The sequence below is a fragment of the Bubalus kerabau genome, chromosome 8 (genome assembly GCF_029407905.1).
Source record: "Bubalus kerabau isolate K-KA32 ecotype Philippines breed swamp buffalo chromosome 8, PCC_UOA_SB_1v2, whole genome shotgun sequence".
Lineage (NCBI taxonomy): Eukaryota > Metazoa > Chordata > Mammalia > Artiodactyla > Bovidae > Bubalus > Bubalus kerabau.
The window spans coordinates 33,305,590-33,326,676 of NC_073631.1; the positions used below are offsets into that span (position 1 = coordinate 33,305,590).

A 21,087-nucleotide genomic window follows, 5' to 3' on the forward strand; every position below is an offset into this window, starting at 1 on the left:
ATGGGGAACACGTGTACACCCGTGGCGGATGCATGTTGATGTATGGCAAAACCAATACAATATTGTAAAGTAAAAAAAATAATAATTAAAAAAAGAAAAAAAAAATACACCATCAAAAGAGAGAATTAGTGATGAAGTTGGAAGTGTAGCAAAGAAGTAAAAATTGATAATGCTAAAGTGAAATTTGAATCATAAATGTAGTTATGGATGAAAAAGCTGAATGTAGAAATGACATCACCTTTTGAAAGTTTCTAGATATGCAGCCAGAGGACTATAGTGAAAATGAATTTATCAAAACAAATGTAAACAGTGGTTGAGATAAAAAGGAGGAAGATGTCCCAAAGGTGGTGATACCAAAAAAAAAGAAAATCCACATTAAAGAAACTCTTAGAAATACCAGGACACAAGGCTTCAAAGGATGAAATGTTGGCAGCTGATCCAGACTTCCAAAGGAACATGAAGCTTACAAAATGCAGAGGAAAGATGCTTATTTGGTATCTTAAGTTATAAGATGAGGAGGAGGAGGCAAGTGCTGTTTGAACTACTCCTGATAAGTTTCCTATAAAGAACTCAAACAATTTTTACTTTTTTAGTATTTTCAGTTAGTGTACTAAATATTTATTTACAGTTTATTTCCCTGTACTTCTGTAACCAAGAGTGAGAGGGATTTTAATATTTTAACAACAAGTTTTCAAGGCCAGAGCACAATTGCATGTTTACCCATTGATTGTGGAGGTTGTACAGTTGTCCTTACAATCCTGCACTACTGTTCTAAGCAGGACCTGCCTGAATACCTACACCCCAAAGGGTGGATGCACCTGATTTACTCTAAGTCAGTGAAACATTTCAGTTTTTGTCACTAACCTTTTAGAAATCTGTTCAAGATATGATCAAATTATTGAATTTCATGACTTGAAATGTTCATATCCATTCTGTTTCTTCTTAGTGAGGTAAAAACAGGGAGGCATCAGTTTTTTTTTTTTTAATTGTAAAATTAAAGATCTTTCCAAAGACCCAACTAGCCAAAAGGAATTTAAATTTTGTGTTAACAAGTACAAATAAATGGAACTAATTTGAGGGCAACAGCATGCATGTTAGTTAAGAAAATGGTTGTGTTCTCTCAGAAGCTCGAAGTGGAGGGCAGAATAGGAAACTACTTCCAGCATGCCAGGTATAAGTCACAGGAGAACAGCAAGCTGTGGGGTTTGCATGTCCTGGTCACCCACTGAATGACTGCAGGATTAGAAGTTCTTGTGAAACGCTTTCCTGGCCAAAGCAGTGATGTGTGAGGGTGTCTGAAGGTTGAGGTCTCATTTATCCTGCAGCTTTGCACCTGAATATTATTTATGCCCATTATGCAGTAGAAGCCATTAAACATCTGTGCACTTGCTGGCCGCTTCAGCTGTGACAGCGAACTGTGAGATGATTGGAGAGACTGTGTGTAAATGTCCTCTGGGTTATGTGCAGGGATGCGGTAACTGTGATAATCCAAGCAATGATCATCGGCTACCACTCTGTCTACACGGAAAGTGAGAGTCGCAGAAAACTTATCTATTTTCAACTGGGAAGATTCCTTGTTGTGATATTCTTCGATACTAAAACAGCGAATTCAGCAAAAACGTCAAGGCTAAAAGCTTCAGAGATTAAATCACCCTTGAGTTCCTTCCCAATATTGACAGTGGTCTTGTCATGTGGGAAATTTAAGCAGGTTGCCATTGTTCCTAGGAGCTGCTGTTGGGATAGTTATCAAGTCTGGTTACACTGTATTTCAAGAAAATCTCATTACAGAGATGGCTGTAATGCTATGTGCTAGGAAACGTTCTGCGGCTTGAAACCATCTTCTGGTTTTTATTTATTTTTTATTATTTTTATTGAGATGAAATTGAGACAAAACGAAATTGGGTATTTTTAAGTGTATGATTCATTGGCATTTTGTACATTCACAGTGTTGTGCATCTGTTACCTCTGCCTAGTTCCAAATTATTTTATTACCCTGATATAAAGCCCCACACCCATCAAGGAGTCACTACATTCCCTTGCCTGCTCCTCCCGGCCGCCTCCTAACAGCATGACGTTTTCAACAAGCTTCATCCATGTTGTAGCATGCACCAGCGCTTCATTCCTTTCGATGCCTGAGCAGTATTCCATTGCATGGATATGCCCAGTGTGTCTGTCATCCGTCAGTGGACACCTGGGTTAGTTCCACCTTTTGTGAGTAATACTGCTATGAGTATTTTTGTACAGGTATTTTGAGTACTTGTTTTCTGTAGTTTGGGGTATATACCTAGTAATGAAATTTCTGAGTCTTATGGCAAGACTGTGTTAACCTTTTCTTTATTCTTTTTCTAATTTTATGTATTCATTTTTGTGCTGGAACTTCATTGCTGAATGTGGGCTTTCTCTAGCGGAGGCAAGTGGGGCTTGCTCTCTAGTTGCCGTACATGGGCTGCTCCTTGCGGTGGCTTCTCTTGTGGAGCATGGGCTCAGTCATTGTGGCTCATGGGTCCAGGTGCTCTGCAGCCTGTGGGATCTTCCTAGACCAGAAATTGAATCCGTGTCCTCTGCTTTGGCAGACAGCTGCTTAAACACTGGACCACCAGGGAAGTCCCTATGTTAACTTTTTGAGGATTCACCAAACTGTTCTCCTTTGCAGCTTTTAGTTGTGCCACATATAAGGAGGGAATACTTGTTCGCACTCCTGATACTTCTTGTGGTTCACGCTGCCCTTTATTCGGTCTACCCCAGAAGAGGTAGAGTGGCTTGCCTGACTGAGAGCCTGCAGAACACATGTATTCCTCTCCTTTCCTCCTCGCCAGCCCTTTTAGGGGGAGAGGCCGGTCCCAGTCTGTTCTGATACGACCAGATGGAGAAGGCTTACTGGTTCTCATGTTCTATATGGAGGCCAATTGGGCTTTCATCTCTGAACTGACCTCTAGCAGAACAAATGCAGATCTTTGTTTTTTAACTTGGTTTGTTTTATATTTCAAGTAGTCTGGACCTGTGCAGGGTTCAGTGTGTTATATTATTCTTTTGGGAATCCCACAACTTAGGATCTAAAAGGTTATGAGGCCAGAAGAATTTGAACTTTGTAAATGTGGCCTGGACTTGCAGGTTTAAGATCTAACTGCCCCTTGTATTTAGCAATGTCAACTTGATGAAGTCACCTAATACTTGACTTTCAATTTCTTTGTCAGTGAAAATGGGAGAATCCCATTCACCCTTCTTATGTAACAAATACGCCATGGGACTCGTGTCAGTATCAAAGCAGATGCCCAGTAGCAAACGACCTGACCCAAGGAGAAGGTCTAATTTACATTTTTGTTTCAAATAGTTTAATACCTTTTTTAAATAAGGTTTTTATGGTGTAAGTAAAATACCATGTCTGAATTTTAATAACCTGACCACAAAATTTCCAGCAGAATGATTGCTGTAGGAATATGGTACAGACAGAGAAGTTGGTAAGTCTCCAGCATTTAAGGAGAAAACACATGACCTACCCGGGTAAGCATTCACCTCCCAACACCTGATGATGTGATCCAAGTGCCTGGCTACTTCTCCACCAAGGTCATTTCAAACTCTGAAATTGAAGAAGTGATTTTTATTTGTAAGGGAAAAAAAGCATTTTAAGGCAACTCTGTGACAATATAAGGACAGTTTTGTGAATTCATTTAGCTACCTCTCTAGATTCCCAGAATTCACCTCCAGTAAGAAGTGCTCTTCTCTCTTCCCGTATCTTGTCTTAGGTTACGCGCCACCTTTCCAAACTCTTCGACAGCATTGCAGATCTGCAGTTTGAAGATGATCAGGATGTCTCTGCGCACAGGGCGGCTGGAATGTATAGCAAAGACAAGGAATACGTCCCATTCCCGGCTGCGTGTGAATGCATAGGCCATGTAAGAGCTGATTATGAGATTCTGTATGCTAGGGGAGGATAGGGGTGTCATTTTTAAAAGTTGAATGGAACCAGAAATTGTTAATTCATGTCAATTGTCAGGCTCTGGTTGGTCTTGTGCTTTGAGATTCCTGTTTACATGTGTCTGGTGTGTCCAAGGAGTCCTCTGCCAGGCTTCCTACTCTGTGCATCAGGCTTCAGCAGCCTGCAGGGGCTCGAAGATGCTAGCAGTTGAGCTGGACAGGAAGGACTGCCACGGACTAAATGAGCAGACCCCAGAATTAGTAGCAAATGCCACCCAGTGACTGAGTCTCCTACAGAGAGAATTGCTTTCAGCCCTGCTTACCATTCAGGGAAGGATTAGGATGAAGCAGAGCCTTGCAGTGAAGCACATTAGAAAGTGGCTCCGGCTCAGGATTCCAAGGCGGATGTTGCAAACGGCTGCTTATAAATAACTTTGGTTGAGTCCGCAAAGCTAATGTCACGTATATCAATTACCGCATGCACAGACAGTTAACATGTTCTCTTCTCTCACAAACACCTCAAATATATTCTTAACAGTTATCTTTAAGAACAGCTCGTTATGATTTATGAAGGAGCTATTGGTGTTTTCAGATGATTTAGAGGAATTGCATCTTTTTATGGTGATGCTTGTATAACTTAAAAATTAATCCACAGAGTAACAGAGAGAGTAGCCTCTATTACAGAACAGTTTAGATTGAGGCAGGGGGTTCTTTAAAGGGCCCTTTGCAGAAATTTAGCAACTCCTTTTTCTACAGGGGTTTTCTCTGTTGCTTTTTAATATTGTACCAGAAAAATCCTGCCAAATGCAGGGAAAGCAGATGGTAGAATACTTTGATTAAAGTGTATATTTGATCTCTTGGGCTCTTGAGGATATTATTACAATGATTAGAAAAAATCACCATAAACTATCTTGACAAAAGTGTGTTGCTGTCTGCCTTTTCCCCAGCAGACTGCTAGCTGACTGGCATAGTGCCTGGAAGGAGGACAGTCCAATTGATAGATGCGGTTATCACTAGCGGAAACCCTTGATATTGGAAGTTTTCACAGTGCTCTAATTTATCCTGTATAAGCAACTTATGCTGGAGACTTTTGGGCATGTACTGCATGTACCCTCTAATTGCCTTTGTTTTATTAAAAGATACTTTTCCTTTAGGCCTTCCCCCCTACCCCACACTTTTATGATTGGTTCCTCCCAATTTTGGCTGTTTGCCTTTTATTTGACAAGGGTTTATTGAATACCTACTATGTACCAGCCACTGGGTTTGGCCTTTGAAGATCCAGAAATGAGTAAGACATAGCACCTGTCCTTTGGGACCTCTTGGACTCATTGAAGATATAGATGTTCACATAATTAGTGATAACGGGAAGTGACGGTTCTTGTTACAAAGGGTTGGACAGAAGCTGATGAAAGACTAAGATATGAGAGGGTATCAGGCGAGCACCTCATCAGGCTTAGTTCTAAGCGTGCACTGAGCTGAGTTGCTGTTGGTGGCATAGTCTCTAAACATGGGCTGATGTGTCACTGTGCGTGTATGTTTGGTCTTCCCAGATGGACTGTAGAGTTCTGAAGAACAGGTGGCCATACTGAGGACGTGGATCCCAGAGCATCTGGGAGATGCTAAAATGATACATGATGTACTTACTAAAGGAGCCTGTTGCTTGGTGACATCGAGTTGTACTGAGTGACGACCGTAGTGCTTAGACCTCCTGCGCTCGGGCGGGAGCAGAGCCCGGCTAGGAGGCCGGGGAGAAGGCTCCTAGGGTATCGGGCCATAGCGAAGGCCGTGCTTCCTTCTTCCCATAGGGAAGGCTGTCAACTCATTGACTACGTATCACTCCTTCCCAGTTCTCCAGAGAAAGAGGTTGTAGGGATGAATACTGCTGCCATCTTCACAGAGGCAGGGAAAGAAATCAATTATATGATTTCAGGATCTCATACAGTCCTTGGAATTTATTTCATATAGGCATTTTTATCACTATGGCCAATTATTTTCAAATGGTATAGGTATCCTTTTGTTATATAACATCATCCCAGGGAGACATATATACAGAAAAATATAACAAAGCATATTTGGATAGAATGGAAAACTGGCTGAAATATATTTGTGGGAACAAAATACACTTTGAATGAATTTTTTTAAGAGTGATTTTCACAAGTCAGCAGTTGTCCTCTTTCTCATCTCTCCTACTGTCTAATTTCTGACAAGTGTGAAGATGAGAGCCAGTAGGCAATATAATTAAGACACTTGCTGAAAACACTGTAAGACTAGGTACTATGGAGATTTTAGGGTAGAATATTCAGTATATTTAACAATCATCAAAAATAAATTTAAAAATCAATTTACTAGACTCACAGACACAGAAAGCAAATTTATGGTTACTGAAGGAGAAAGGAGGCAGAGGGATAAATTAGGAGGTTGGGATTAACAGATACACACTACTATGTTTAAAATAGATAAACAGCAAGGACCTATTATAGCACAGGGAACTATGTTCAATATCTTGTAATAACCTATAATGGCAAAAAATCTGAAAAATAATTCATATACATGTATAACTGAATCACTTTGCTGTGCACCTGAAACTTAACACAGCACTGTATATCAAGTACACTTAAATCCATATCCTGTGATTTTCAAATCTCTAGAATTTTACTTTAACATACTGTCTGTGATGTTTGGTTTCTCAAAACACTGTGTGTTGCCAGACAGGAGCTTGATCTAGAGCCCTCTGGTCTTCACATCTGAAAAATGAAGAATGGAGAACACCTTGTCTGGTTAGGGTGTGGAAATTTATGAGACAGCTGGTCGGTGAAATAAGATGAGCAGTATCCTGGCAGAAGACAGTTTTATGGAGGGAAGACTTCATCTGTCAGTAGTTCACCAGCCCCTTTGAGCTACCTTCTAGTACAGGAGTTTAAAACATTGGGTTGGCCAAAAAGTTCATTTGAGTTTTTCCATAAGGTCTTACAGAAACCCTGACCAAACTTTTGGCCAACCCAATAAATCCACCTGATGCCTTCCCCTCTTTGTAGCCTTCAAGCCTGAGAGAGGATAGCATTATCCCTCTTCCATAGTTAAGCCTGTGTTACTACATTTGTTTGCTTTAAAAGGTGGAAACCTGGCTCCTGCAGCTGGAACGGACCATGCAAGAGACAGTGCGTCATTCCATCACAGAAGCCATCGCGGTCTATGAAGACAAACCCAGGGAACTGTGGATTTTTGATTTCCCGGCTCAAGTTGCACTAACTAGCTCGCAAATCTGGTGGACTACAGATGTAGGAATAGCCTTCAGTAGGCTAGAGGAAGGCTACGAAACGGCCCTAAAGGATTTCCATAAAAAACAGGTATTTTGTAAAGTTCATGATTTTGAGATTTTAAGGGACTTGAAGAGGTAAGCTTGCTTCCTTCCTTCAGTCTTATTTATGAAGTGTTTTATGTGTTAAGGGCATGATGCTGGGAAGATTTTAGCAGTCACTTGTTTACCCATTTTTTAGCTTGGTGGTGGTCTTATTTTTTTCACATTGGTTTAAAAAAATCCATCTTTAAACAACAAGGTCCTAATAGCACAGGGAACTATATTCAATATCCTGAAATAAGCCGTAATGGAAAGAATATAAAAAAAGTATTTTATATATATACACACACACACACACACATACACATATATATAACTGAGTCAGGTGGCTGTTCAGCAGAAATTAATGCAGCATTGTAAATCAACTATACATCAATAAAAAATAAAAATCATCCATTCTTATCTATTATCTCTGAAGAATCTAATCTATCACCCACGCCTAGATATGGTACCGATTTCTTTCTTCCTAGGTAAGACTCTCCATCTAGACTGACCACATACTTGGTGCATGGTTTGCTTGACTCAGTAAGATAGAGAATTGTTCAAACAAGACAAATGTTTTCATGTATTTTGTTTTTCTGTTCATTATAAATCACAGGTGAGCAACTTGGAAAAGAGTCTATTTTGAACTCTATTTTATTCACCCTGGTCATCCTGTGACTTCTCCTTAAACTTCCCCTCTTAAGATGTGCTCTTGGCTGTGAAACAATTCAGAGATAGAACCTTTCTCTTGGCTTATAGATTAAGAGAATATGAGGCTTATCTTCTAGGGCCAAGCTGCTCGGTATTTTCCATGTGTCAGCAACATTGGTATCACCAGAGAGCGTGAAAAAATACAAAAATCTCAAGGCCTACCCAACACCTACTGTACCAAAGTATGCTTTTTAACAAGATCCCAGAAGATTTGTATGTCGTTGAGTTTGAGAAGCATTGTTGTGTATTTTGGAAAAAGCCGTGCTGGTGTGATTGTGCATAAACATTATATATTAGAATAAATATTATTAGTTAATAAAAAGGGAATATTAGACTTTGAAAGATTTGTTTTTTAATTTTCTGTTTTATATTGCAGTACAGTTGATTAAGTGTTGTGTTAGTTTCAGGTGTGATTCAGTTACACATATACATGTATCTTTTCTTTTTCAAATTCTTTTCCCATGTAAGTTGTTAAATAATACTGAGCAGAGTTCCCTGTGCTGTGTAGTAGGTTTTTATTGGTTATCTATTTTAAATATAGCAGTGTGTACCTGTCCATCCCAAACTCCCTATCTGTTTAAGTATTAGTTTGTCTACCCTTCTTGTGTTCAGTGGATAAAGTCTGAATCCAGATTTGTTAAATGACTTTCTGAATGTTATAAAATTTGTAAGTATCACAGGTACAGTCCACCAGCTTGAGAATGCTTTCCACTCCTCTGCATTGCTTCTCTTCTTAGCAGTATTTTAACTAGAGTGCCTTAGAAATCACATAGATTCAGATGATGAATACTTGTGTTGATTCAGTTCAGTTCAGTTGCTCAGTCATGTCCGACTCTTTGTGACCCCATGGACTGCAGCACGCCAGGCATCCCTGTTCTTCACTAACACGTGGAGCTTGCTCAAACTCACGTCAATTGAGTTGGTGATGCCATCCAACCATCTCATCCTCTGTCATCCCCTTCTCCTCCTGCCCTCAATCTTTCCCAGCATCAGTGTCGTTTCAAATGAGTCAGTTCTTCGCATCAGGTGGCCAAAGTATTGGAGTTTTAACTCCAACATCAGTCCTTCCAATGAATATTCAGGACTGATTTCCTTTAGGATGGACTGGTTGGATCTCCTTGCAGTCCAAGGGACTCTCAAGAGTCTTCTCTAACACCATGGTTCAAAAGCATCAATTCTTCAGTGCTCAGCTCTCTTTATGGTCCAACTCTCACATCCATACGTGACTACTGGAAAAATTATTCCTTTTAATTTGACTCTTACAATCTTGGGTGTGTGTGTGTGCTCAGTCATGTCCAACTCTACAATGCCATGGACTGTAGCCTGCCAGGCTCCTCTGTCCATGAGATTATCCAGGCAAGAATCCTGGGTTGCTATTTCCTTCTCAATTCATCTTGTGTAGAAACCACCTAACTTATTTATGTTTCTAAAGAAGTTTTTGTATCCTTTACTTTTGGAGAACAGTGTATTCTTGATTTTACATCCTTAGGAAAATGGGGCATGAATTTCTATTTAGTAGGCTTGAAGTTACAGGCTTAGATTGATAGATGTGTCTCTTTATTCCCTAGGACAGTATCTCTGCCATTGTAGTCAATGCCACGTGGATGAGAAAGCTAAGTTTTTTCCCATGGGTAAAAATAACTGAGATAATTAAATTGTAATGAATTCTATTATGCTCATAAAATTAACTTTCTGGTTAGTTGATTTATTGTTATCTATGCTATTATTATAACTGCAGTATTTTTATTATATATTTTAAAATATATATCAGGATACTATAAAATACTTAAATTAATATCCTGTCTTAAATTTCAGGTACGGTTGATCACTCCTCAAATTTCAGTCTTTCAAGAAGTGTATTTCTACTTACTAATATTTTCTCCTCTCTTCATTAAATTCACACTAGACACTGTTGAGTAGCATTCCTTTATGTGGCTATAACCAGAATTGATGCCCTCCTTTCTGTTCTCCTTGCCCCCATTGTTTTTTGTGATAATTAGAGTAATGCTTAAAACAGTCAATGATATTTTATAGATATTTCTTTTTTATATCAACTTTATCATTTTCAGTTTCATGATTTCATTATTATGTATTTATTTTAAAGATGAAAATTCAGATACAGAAAGGAAAAAAGGCAAATACCTTTTTTCTTTTGTAAAAAATTAAATTATTTCAATTTGAGGATAATTACAATATTGTGATGGTCTTTGCCGTACAGCAACATGAATCAACCACGGGTACACATGTGTCCCCCGTCCTGAGCCCCCGCCACCTCCCCCCCCACTCTGTGCCTCTGGGTTGTCCCAGAGCACTGGCTTTGGGTGCTCTGCTTCATGCATTGAACTTACACTGGCCATCTGTTCTACACATGGTAATGTATATGTTTCAGTGCTATTCTCTCAAATCATCGCCTTCTCCCACATAGTCCAAAAGTCTGTTCTTTACATATGTGTCTCTTTTGCTGCCCTGCATATAGGATTGTCACGACCGTCTTTCTACATTCCATATATATGTGTTAATATACAGCATTTGTGTTTCTCTTTCTGTCTTACTTCACTCTGTATAACAGGGTCCAGTTTCACCCACCTCATTAAAACTGACTCTCAAAAATACTCATAGATTCACTTCCCACAGAGAAGCATTGACAACTTTTTGGCATATAGATGTCAGAAGTTTTTCCTTATATCTACTGTTTCTTTGGAGAAGGCAATGGCACCCCACTCCAGCACTCTGGCCTGGGAAATCCCATGGATGGAGGAGCCTGGTGGGCTGCAGTCCATGGGGTCGCTAACAGCCGGACACGACTTGAGCGACTTCACTTTCATTTTTTCACTCTCATGCATTGGAGAAGGAAATGGCAACCCACTCCAGTGTTCTTGCTTGGACAATCCCAGGGGCAGGAGAGCCTGGTGGTCTGACATCTATGGGGTCACACAGAGTCGGACATGACTGAAGTGACTTAGCAGCAGCAACTGTTTCTTTCTTTCTGTATAAATGTGTATGTGTTGGTATGTAGCTGTTCCCATGTTGCCATTTCCTTCTCCAGATGATCTTCCCAACCCAGGGATGTGACCTGGGTCACCCACATTACAGGCAGATTCTTTACCATTTGAGCCAGAGGGGAAGCCTGTAACCATAGTTACTTATGTTGATTGTATGTGTATAAATAAGAGAAATGTCTTTTTGTTTTTAACTTCCATGCATTTTGTTACATTTTCCCTTGACACACATAATACCAAATTCACACTAGAAATGGTCAAATAATATTCCTTTATGTGGCTATACCAGGATTGATGCCCTCCCTTCTGCCAAACTCAGGTTGATGTGACAGTCTGACCACTCTTCAGACACTGTTCTAGGCTGTGTGGGTCTGGCTGTGTAGTTCCTGTGCTCCTGATGCTTACATTCTGCCTTTAATAGTTCCTGCCTCTTCCTCCTAAAGACCTTAGAGTGCTTTTCTCCATCTCTACTTCCCCACTTACTTGTTGTTGTCTAATCTTATTTTGTATTAACCCCTGGTTAATTGTGTTGTTATTATTTTAAATCTTACATAGATTTAGCAATATATTTAACGATGACTTTGCTCATTTTTTTAAACGCTGCTGCTTATTTATAAGTCCAGTTCTTCTTTTAAAGTATATCTTGTAGCTCTTTGCCCAGTGATACATAGGGAGTTTTCTGATCCCTTGTCTTTTTAAACTTCTTTCTTGATAGTTTAAGTAGAGAATTCAAAATTGAGAATTATTGTCATTTAGAATTTTTAAAATATGATTCCATTATTTGGGGGCTTTTATGGTTGTAAAGTTTTAGATCAGATTGTTTTTCCTTCATAAATAATCTGACTTAGATTATACAATTTTCTTTTCTTTTTTTTTTTTTTACAATTTTATTTTTCTTTTTGTGTTTCTGATGTTTTATTTTACTCTTGTGTATTTTGCGTGTGTGTGTGTGTGCTTTTTAAACTTGGTTTGCTGAGGACTGAGTGAGCTTTGTGAATCTTTAGTTACATGTCTGTCTTCAATTTGGGAAAATTCTCTTCCATTTTGCCTTTGATGCCTTGTTTCTGTGGTCTCTGTTTTCTTTCTCTGTAATTTTATCAGCTGTATGTTGAAACGTCTTATGTGATCCTCCTTGCCTTTTAACATTTATTTCATATTTTCAAACTCTCCACCTTTTTGTGTGCAATTTCAATGACTTTTGAAATCTGTCTTCCAGTTCACTAACTTTTTTCCTTTAGTTTATAATGAAGAAAAAGAAGTCCAAGGCCAGATTACATAGATTCAAATCTCAGCTTTGCCTTTTATTAGTTGTATGACTCTAAGCAGGTTATTTAACAACTCTATGTATCTCCATTTCATGATCTGTAAAACAGATGATAATGGCATCACAGTATTGTTAGAGGGTTAAATTAGTTAATATCAGTAAAAACCTATTTAAAAGTGCTTGGCGAAATTTAAGTGCTATGTGTTAGCTTTGGCTGATACAATGAAAATAATGATAGCAATAGCAATGTTGTCTAATGTATGCATAATTTAAGGAGTTCTTCAACGATTATCATAAAACTTTTCAAATATATGAAAGAGTTGAAACAATAGTACAGTAATGTACGGGCCTGCCACCTAGGTTCTACAATCAACATTTTGTTTTGGTTTCTTACTTTCATACCATATTATGTATGCTTTATCCAACCCTTTCTTATTCCATCAACATACCTTATATTTATGATTCATTTCAAAGGAAGTTGCAGATGTCAGTCATCTTTACCCCTAAGTCCCTTGGACTGCAAGGAGATCAAACCAGTCAATTCTTAAGGAAATCAGTCCTGAATGTTCATTGGAAGGACTGATGCTGAAGATGAAACTGCAGTACTTTGGCCACTTGACGCAAAGAACCGACTCCTTGGAAAAGACCCTGATGCAGGGCAAGATTGAAGGCAGGAGGAGAAGGGGACGACAGAGGATGAGATGGTTGGATGGCATCACTGACTCGATGGACATGAGTTTGAGCAGGCTCCAGGAGTTGGAGATGGACAGGGAAACCTGGCATGCTGCAGTCCACGAGGTTGCAGAGTCAGACAAGACTGAGTGACTGAACTGAATCCATTTCATCAGTTTGATTTCAGTTACTATATCTCAGTTTCTCCAAGTTTTTTTTACTTCTATAAAAATCAGTTTTCTGATGAGTTACCTCTTCATTATGGTTTTTATTTTTCTATCTCATTACTAGTCTTATTTAGATTATTCTACTGATTGTTTTGAGGCCGGTTTTTAAAATTTGAATTTATTTTTTGATACATTCATTTTCTATTAAATTTATTTATCTTTAAATGAAACAATGATGAATATTTTTAATGAGAAAAGGTACAATTCACAAAGAAGATAGACATCATAAACCATTCAACACTTAATGACAAAGAAACAAACATCAGTTCAGTTCAGTTCAGTCGCTCAGTCATGTCCGACTCTTTGCAACCCCATGGACTGCAGCACGCCAGGCCTCCCTGTCCATCACCAACTCCTGCAGCTTGTTCAAACTCATGTGCATCGAGTCGGTGATCCCATCCAGCCATCTCATCCTGTCATCCCCTTTTCCTCCTGCCTTCAATCTTTCCCAGTATCAGGGTCATTTCAAATGAGTCAGCTCTTTGTATCAGGTGGCCAAAGTATTGGAGTTTCAGCTTCAGTATCAGTCCTTCCAATGAATATTCAGGACTGATCTCCATAGGATGGGCTGGTTGGATCTCCTTGCAGTCCAAGGGACTCTCAAGAGTCTTCTCCAACACCGCAGTTCAAAAGCATCAGTTCTTCGGCGCTCAGCTTTCTTTATAGTCCAACTCTCACAGCCGTACATGACTACTGGAAAAACCATAGCCTTGACTAGATGGACCTTTGCTGGCAAAGTAATGTCTCTGCTTTTTAATATGCTGTCTAGTTTGGTCATAACTTTTCTTCCAAGGAGTAAGTGATTCTTTATTTCATAGCTGCAGTTGCCATCTGCAGTGATTTGGGAGCCCAAGAAAATAAAGTCTGCCACTGTTTCCACTGTTTCCCCATCTATTTCCCATGAAGTGATGGGACCGGATGCCATGATCTTCGTTTTCTGAATGTTGAGCTTTAAGCCAACTTTTTCACTCTCCTCGTTCACTTTCATCAAGAGGCTCTTTAGTTCTTCTTCACTTTCTGCCATAAGGGTGCTGTCATCTGCATATCTCAGGTTATTGGTATTTCTCCCGGCAATCTTGATGCCAGCTGTGCTTCCTCCAGCCCAGCGTTTCCCATGATGTTCTCTGCATAGAAGTTAAATAAGCAGGGTGACAATATATAGGCTTGCTGTACTCCTTTCCCAAAATTTGGAACCAGTCTGATGTTCCATGTCCAGTTCTAACTGTTGCTTCTTGACCTGCATACAGATTTCTCAGGAGGCAGGTCAGGTCATCTGGTATTCCTATCTCTTTAAGAAACAAACATCCATAAAGCAAAAATCAGAAGAAATATAAGGGAAAAGAAAAATATATATAATCATAGTGAGACATATTAACATTTCTTTAAGAATATTCTATCAAGTGCAAAAAAATAAGAATAGGAGTGTCTGGAATTATGTCATTAATTTAAATATAATAGATTTCTATTTGTATTAATTTATATTAATCTTATATCATACACAAATATATTAATATTTTGTATTTCATACATTGTTTTTAGATGTCCATAGGACATTTAGAAAAGCTGGCAAAAAGATAAACATTACTGAATTTCAAAAAGTAGAATTCTTTTTTGTGTGTGATTCAGTTATACATGTACCCATATATTATTTTTGAACTTGTTTTCCATGATAAGTTATTACAATATCTTGACTATAGTTCGCTGTGCTATACAGTAAATCTTTTGTACATTTATTTTTAAAGGTTATCTAGGTTTTTTGTTTTGTTTTGTTTTGTTTTGTTTCTGAAGGAATTCTGTGTGTCCTACACTGAGCAGATGTCCCTACATGTTTTTTGCCTGCTTTCTTCTGGGTTTCTACAGGTTTTGAGAGTTCTGGATTAATTTTGTGTTTAATCACTCAGTCTGGGATTTCCCAGTCATAGAGGCAGGGTCAACTTGGATGCCGTAGCTTCATATGGCAGAGGTGTGAGATTGTGATTTCTTTTGGAGAACTTTTTCCTATTGAAAGCCTATCAAGATGTTTCAAGCTTTCTTCTTGCTTCTCTGAGCTAGTAGGTAGAGTTTTTCTAGAACCTTTTACTGGATTATGTAATACTCTGAGGATCTCAGCTTGATGTCCAACTCCCTACCTTGCTCAGGGAATGTAAGAGGCAGAGACACAGAAATGTTCTGTGGCCACGTGGGCAATTTAAACTTCAGTGTCAAGTGTTTGAGTCTCTACTCAAACCCTCCTTCAGGCTGCATGACATTAGCCTTGTAACCTCGTTCTGCTGCTCTGGCATAGATGTACATCTTTGGCACTGGGGACTGTCACCTGCTCTTCCCCAGCCCTTTCCCCTTCTTCCTTTCCCATCTGTCTCCCCCTCTCTTATACTTGGCTGTGTACTTTGAATGTGGATGTGTGGATTTTATTTAAAAGCCCTCTGTGTTAATAAAGGAATTATTCATTCAGTGTAACCCAATATGTTGCAAGATTGCCTATTGTTGTTATTACTCCTATTTAATACTGGCTGTCTAGGTTGTTTTTATTTTTGGTGCTCATTAATAATAGTGTAATAACCAGCCTTGTGTCTACATACCTGTTGCACATATTTTTTTTCATTTATTTAGGATAAATTTCCAGATGTAAAACTGCTAGCTCAAAGAGCAGAACTTTTTAAACCTTTGAAACATCATGCCAAGTTTACCTTCCCAATACCAGTATGTGAGAATTGTCCATTCCCTCCCTTGCCTTTAGCATTGGGTTGATTCTTTTTATTCTCAGAGCTAAATTATTCATAGTCTAATAGCTTTATGTTATTCAGGTAATAAAATTTTGTGGTTTTTTTCTCCTTTAAAATAATTTAAAACTTTTACATTAGATGAGAAGTAGACAAATAGGATGCTTTATTAAGACAGGACTTACATGCTAATTATGAAACACTTCTAGCATGAATTGAAATGTTTGACAGACCAGCCAACAGATGCCTTCAATATAGCATTTCAGCATTGCCCCAAACTTACACACAAGTGAAGCTAACATTTGAATACTGTTAAATGAATCAAGGCAAATTGGAAGTGGTCAAACAAGACATGGCAAGAGTGAATGTCGACATTCTAGGAATCAGCGAACTGAAATGGACTGGAATGGGTGAATTTAACTCAGATGACCATTATATCTACTACTGTGGACAGGAATCCCTCAGAAGAAATGGAATAGCCATTATGGTCAACAAAAGAGTCTGTAATGCAGTACTTGGATGCAATCTCAAAAAAAACAGAATGATCTCTGTTCGTTTCCAAGGCAAACCATTCAATATCACAGTAATCCAAGTCTATGCCCCAACCAGTAACACTGAAGAAGCTGAATTTGAACGGTTCTATGAAGACCTACAAGACCTTTTAGAACTAACACCCAAAAAAGATGTCCATTATAGGGGACTGGAATGCAAAAGTAGGAAGTCAAGAAATACCTGGAGTAACAGGCAAATTTGGCCTTGGAATACAGAATGAAGCAGGGCAAAGACTAATAGAGTTTTGCCAAGAAAATGCACTGGTCATAGCAAACACCCTCTTCCAGCAACACAAGAGAAGACTCTACACATGGACATCACCAGATAGTCAACACCGAAATCAGATTAATTATGTTCTTTGCAGCCAAAGATGGAGAAGCTCTATACAGTCAACAAAAACAAGACTGGGAGCTGACTGTGGCTCAGATCATGAACTCCTTATTGCCAAATTCAGACTTAAATTGAAGAAAGTGGGGAAAACAACTAGACCATTCAGGTATGACCTAAATCAAATCCCTTATGATTATACAGTGGAAGTGAGAAATAGATTCAAGGGACTAGATCTGATAGATAGAGTGCTTGATGAACTATGGAATGAAGTTCGTGACATTGTACAGGAGACAGGGATCAAGACCATCCCCATGGAAAAGAAATGCAAAAAAGCAAAATGGCTGTCTGGGGAGGCCTTACAAATAGCTGTGAAAAGAATAGAAGCGAAAAGCAAAGGAGAAAAGGAAAGATAAAAGCATCTGAATGCAGAGTTCGAAAGAATAGCAAGGAGAGATAAGAAAGCCTTCCTCAGCGATCAATGCAAAGAAATAGAGGAAAACAACAGAATGGGAAAGACTAGAGATCTCGTCAAGAAAATTAGAGATACCAAGGGAACATTTCATGCAAAGATGGGCTCGATAAAGGACAGAAATGGTATGGACTTAACAGAAGCAGAAGATACTAAGAAGAGGTGGCAAGAATACACAGAAGAACTGTACAAAAAAGATCTTCACGACCCAGATAATTACGATGATGTGATCACTGACCTAGAGCCAGACATCCTGGAATGTGAAGTCAAGTGGGCCTTAGAAAGCATCACTACGAACAAAGCTACTGGAGGTGATGGAATTCCAGTTGAGCTATTTTAAATCCTGAAAGATGATGCTGTGAAAGTGCTGCACTCAATATGCCAGCAAATTTGGAAAACTCAGCAGTGGCCACAGGACTGGAAAAGGTCTGTTTTCATTCCAATCCCAAAGAAAGGCAATGCCAAAGAATGCTCAAACTACTGCACAACTGCACTCATCTCACATGCTGGTAAATTAATACTCAAAATTCTCCAAGCCAGGCTTCAGCAATACATGAACCGTGAACTTACACATGTTCAAGCTGGTTTTAGAAAAGGCAGAGGAACCAGAGATCAAATTGCCAACATCCGCTGGATCATCCAAAAAGCAAGAGAGTTCCAGAAAAACATCTATTTCTGCTTTATTGACTATGCCAAAGCCTTTGACTGTGTGGATCACAATAAACTGTGATCTGGAACTGGAAAATTCTGAAAGAGATGGGAATACTAGACCACCTGATCTGCCTCTTGAGAAATCTGTATGCAGGTCAGGAAGCAACAGTTAGAACTGGACATGGAACAACAGACTGGTTCCACATAGGAAAAGGAGTATGTCAAGGCTGTATATTGTCACCCTGCTTATTTAACTTCTATGCAGAGTACATCATGAGAAACACTGGGCTGGAAGAAGCACAAGCTGGAATCAAGATTGCTGGGAGAAATATCAATAACCTCAGGTATGCAGATGACACCACCCTTATGGCAGAAAGTGAAGAGGAACTCAAAAGCCTCTTGATGAAAGTGAAAATGGAGAGTGATAAAGTTGGCTTAAAGCTCAACATTCAGAAAATGAAGATCATGGCATCCGGTCCTATCACTTCATGGGAAATAGATGGGGAAACAGTGTCAGACTTTATTTTTCTGGGCTCCAAAATCACTGCAGATGGTGACTGCAGCCATGAAATTAAAAGACACTTACTCTTTGGAAGAAAAGTTATGACCAACCTAGATAGCATATTCAAAAGCAGAGACATTATTTTGCCAACAAAGGTCCGTCTAGTGAAGGCTATGGTTTTTCCTGTGGTCATGTATGGATGTGAGAGTTGAACTGTGAAGAAGGCTGAGCGCCGAAGAATTGATGCTTTTGAACTGTGGTGTTGGAGAAGACTCTTGAGAGTCCCTTGGTCTGCAAGGAGATCCAACCAGTCCATTCTGAAGGAGATCAGCCCTGGGATTTCTTTGGAAGGAATGATGCTAAAGCTGAAACTCCAGTACTTTGGCCACCTCATGTGAAGAGTTGACTCATTGGAAAAGACTCTGATGCTGGGAGGGATTGGGGGCAGGAAGAGAAGGGGACGACAGAGGATGAGATGGCTGGATGGCATCACTGACTCGATGGACGTGAGTCTGAGTGAACTCCGGGAGTTGGTGATGGACAGGGAGGCCTGGCATGCTGCGATTCATGGGGTCGCAAAGAGTCGGACACGACTGAGCAACTGAACTGAACTGAAAACTGTAGTTTGGTTCATGAGAAGTGTGTGCATCTGAATTGAGACCCCTTAAAAATGGATGTATTATTTGCTAGAATTTGTTTCGTGTTAATATGTGAGCAGCTTGGAAGATGAACTTCAGTCCTTTAAAACTAGTTTAATTTCAAAACTGAAATCAGAGTTGAGTGTAGTAACTGATGATCTACCTGAACAAGTAATTTCTTTCCTTAGTTCTCAATTCCAAGTTGTAGTGAAATTAACTAAGGTAATTATTTTAAACACCCCCACCAACGTATTGTAATTGATATTAGCTGATATTGGGATTAAAGGCAAAATACTGCATTTTGAATATATAGCCCTGCCTTGTGCCAAACTTTGAAGGTAAAACAGATAAAATTTCTCAGATTTGAGAATTCCTTGACAAAAGTATTTTGTTATGTTAAGACTTGGAATCTGATAAGAAAGTATTTCCACTCTTCCTTTATTATTACACTATATGAATATCATCCAAAAAAGAGAAATATTTTGGACTTGAAAATATTAATTACTAGTGTACTGGTACATTGCCTAGGGTACTTTTAATAAGACTCATAGTAAGGAATATAAAGCTTTTCTTATTAACCATTCACCCTTCCTGACCTTAAATATTCTGAAATATTATGTGTATAGAAAGAGACTTTCATTTTTCTACTTAAGGTCAGTGTTTAGTCTCATTTTTAATCACTGAGAAATTCTTTTAAAAACAACTGGATGCTGTGTTGATAGTGTTCTTATTTTGTCCCAACCCTTTGACTCAAAGAAGAAGGCTGCAGCTACCCACTGTGTATTGGACATAAGTTAATTTTTTTTGTTTGTTTTTGTCTTTATAGAAAAGTGTGATCTGATAGGCTCATGCTTCCCAATATAGCAGGAACCTACCAGATGATGAGTAGAACACACATTTTCTACTGCCCCTCTCATGTGTTAAAAGAAAATTTTTCCACAGACAATTTACTGACCTAGTAGGCTTTTATTCAGTGATTCATCAATCAGGCAGCATTCAATCTGCAGATGGAAAGAAGCTATAGAAAGAGCTATAGAAAATGAGAGACTTTTATAAACCAAAGTGAGCAGGAGCAAGGTAGGAAATTATGCTGGGCATTTACTGATTGTTTAAAGCAGGGTGACTTTGAGAGTAAGGAGCAAAGGGAGGCCTAAGACCCTGGTCAGGTAATGTGTGCTGAGCAGACAGGTACTGATTGGTTGACCTAAGCCTTCCTTTTCTGGGAAAGTCCAGTGTAGAAACAGTTGAGTTTTAGGTTGCTGACATGGGGCTTTAGCATGAGCAACTCCATCTTGGGTCCAGTGTGGTTACTTTTAACACATCAAAACTTACATTGAAAGACAAAGTATACAAAATAAAATCATACTGCAACTGGAAAAACTAGACCAGATAATTTGAGGAATGCCTAGAAGTTGACAACAGATGGAATCAAACTGATAGATAACTAAGAGGGACATATGTATACCTGTGGCTGATTCATGTTAATATATCACAAAGGCCAATGCAGTATTGTACAGCAATTATCCTCCAATTGAAAAAAATAATTTTTTAAAAATAATTGTTTAAAAAGCTATTGCCATGATACGCCTATTTTATTCCAATGAAATTCCAGAGGAATTACAAACTGAAATTCAATAAAGGGAAAAAGCATGGGGCTTGTGGTCAGGGAAAAGTACTGAATGTCTAAGAGATAGACATTTGGAACCAGTCCTGCCTCTTGTACATCCTGAGAGATTATCAGTGAAAGTGTTTGTCCTGAGGATAAAGCCCTGAGAAATACTTCATAAACGAAGTGAGACATTTATTGAGGACTTCTGCCATGACTGTGTCTTGACTGTAGATTTTGGGTTGGGCAACTTCTTCTGTGCAGGATGGAATAGTAAATATTTTAGTCTTTATGGGCTTTGTAATCTCTTTCACACCCACTTCTCTCTGCTGTTATAGGAGGAATGAAGACATAGACAATTTTTAAGTGAATGGACAACTCAGTTCCAATCAAACGTTATTTATAAAAATAGGTGATGGTCCATATTTGGCTCATTACCTGTAGTTCACCAACTGTGGTTCTAGAGAAAGAAGCAGAACAGATCCTGAAGT

The 21,087-nt window shown here is 38.9% G+C and overlaps 1 protein-coding gene across 11 annotated transcripts in view; it reads left to right on the forward strand.

The window, feature by feature from the left end:
- Positions 1-21,087, forward strand: part of DNAH11 (dynein axonemal heavy chain 11) — a 367,742-nt gene that overhangs the window by 97,855 nt on the left and 248,800 nt on the right. For all 11 annotated transcript variants that reach the window (XR_008717731.1, XR_008717733.1, XM_055589961.1 and 8 more), the window contains 2 exons: positions 3,744-3,893; positions 7,029-7,262. Coding sequence is in view for 9 of the 11 variants with exons in the window: in XM_055589961.1 (XP_055445936.1) it covers positions 3,744-3,893; positions 7,029-7,262 (384 nt within the window). In the remaining 2 variants the exon portion in view is untranslated. The remainder of the gene's footprint in view (positions 1-3,743; positions 3,894-7,028; positions 7,263-21,087) is intronic.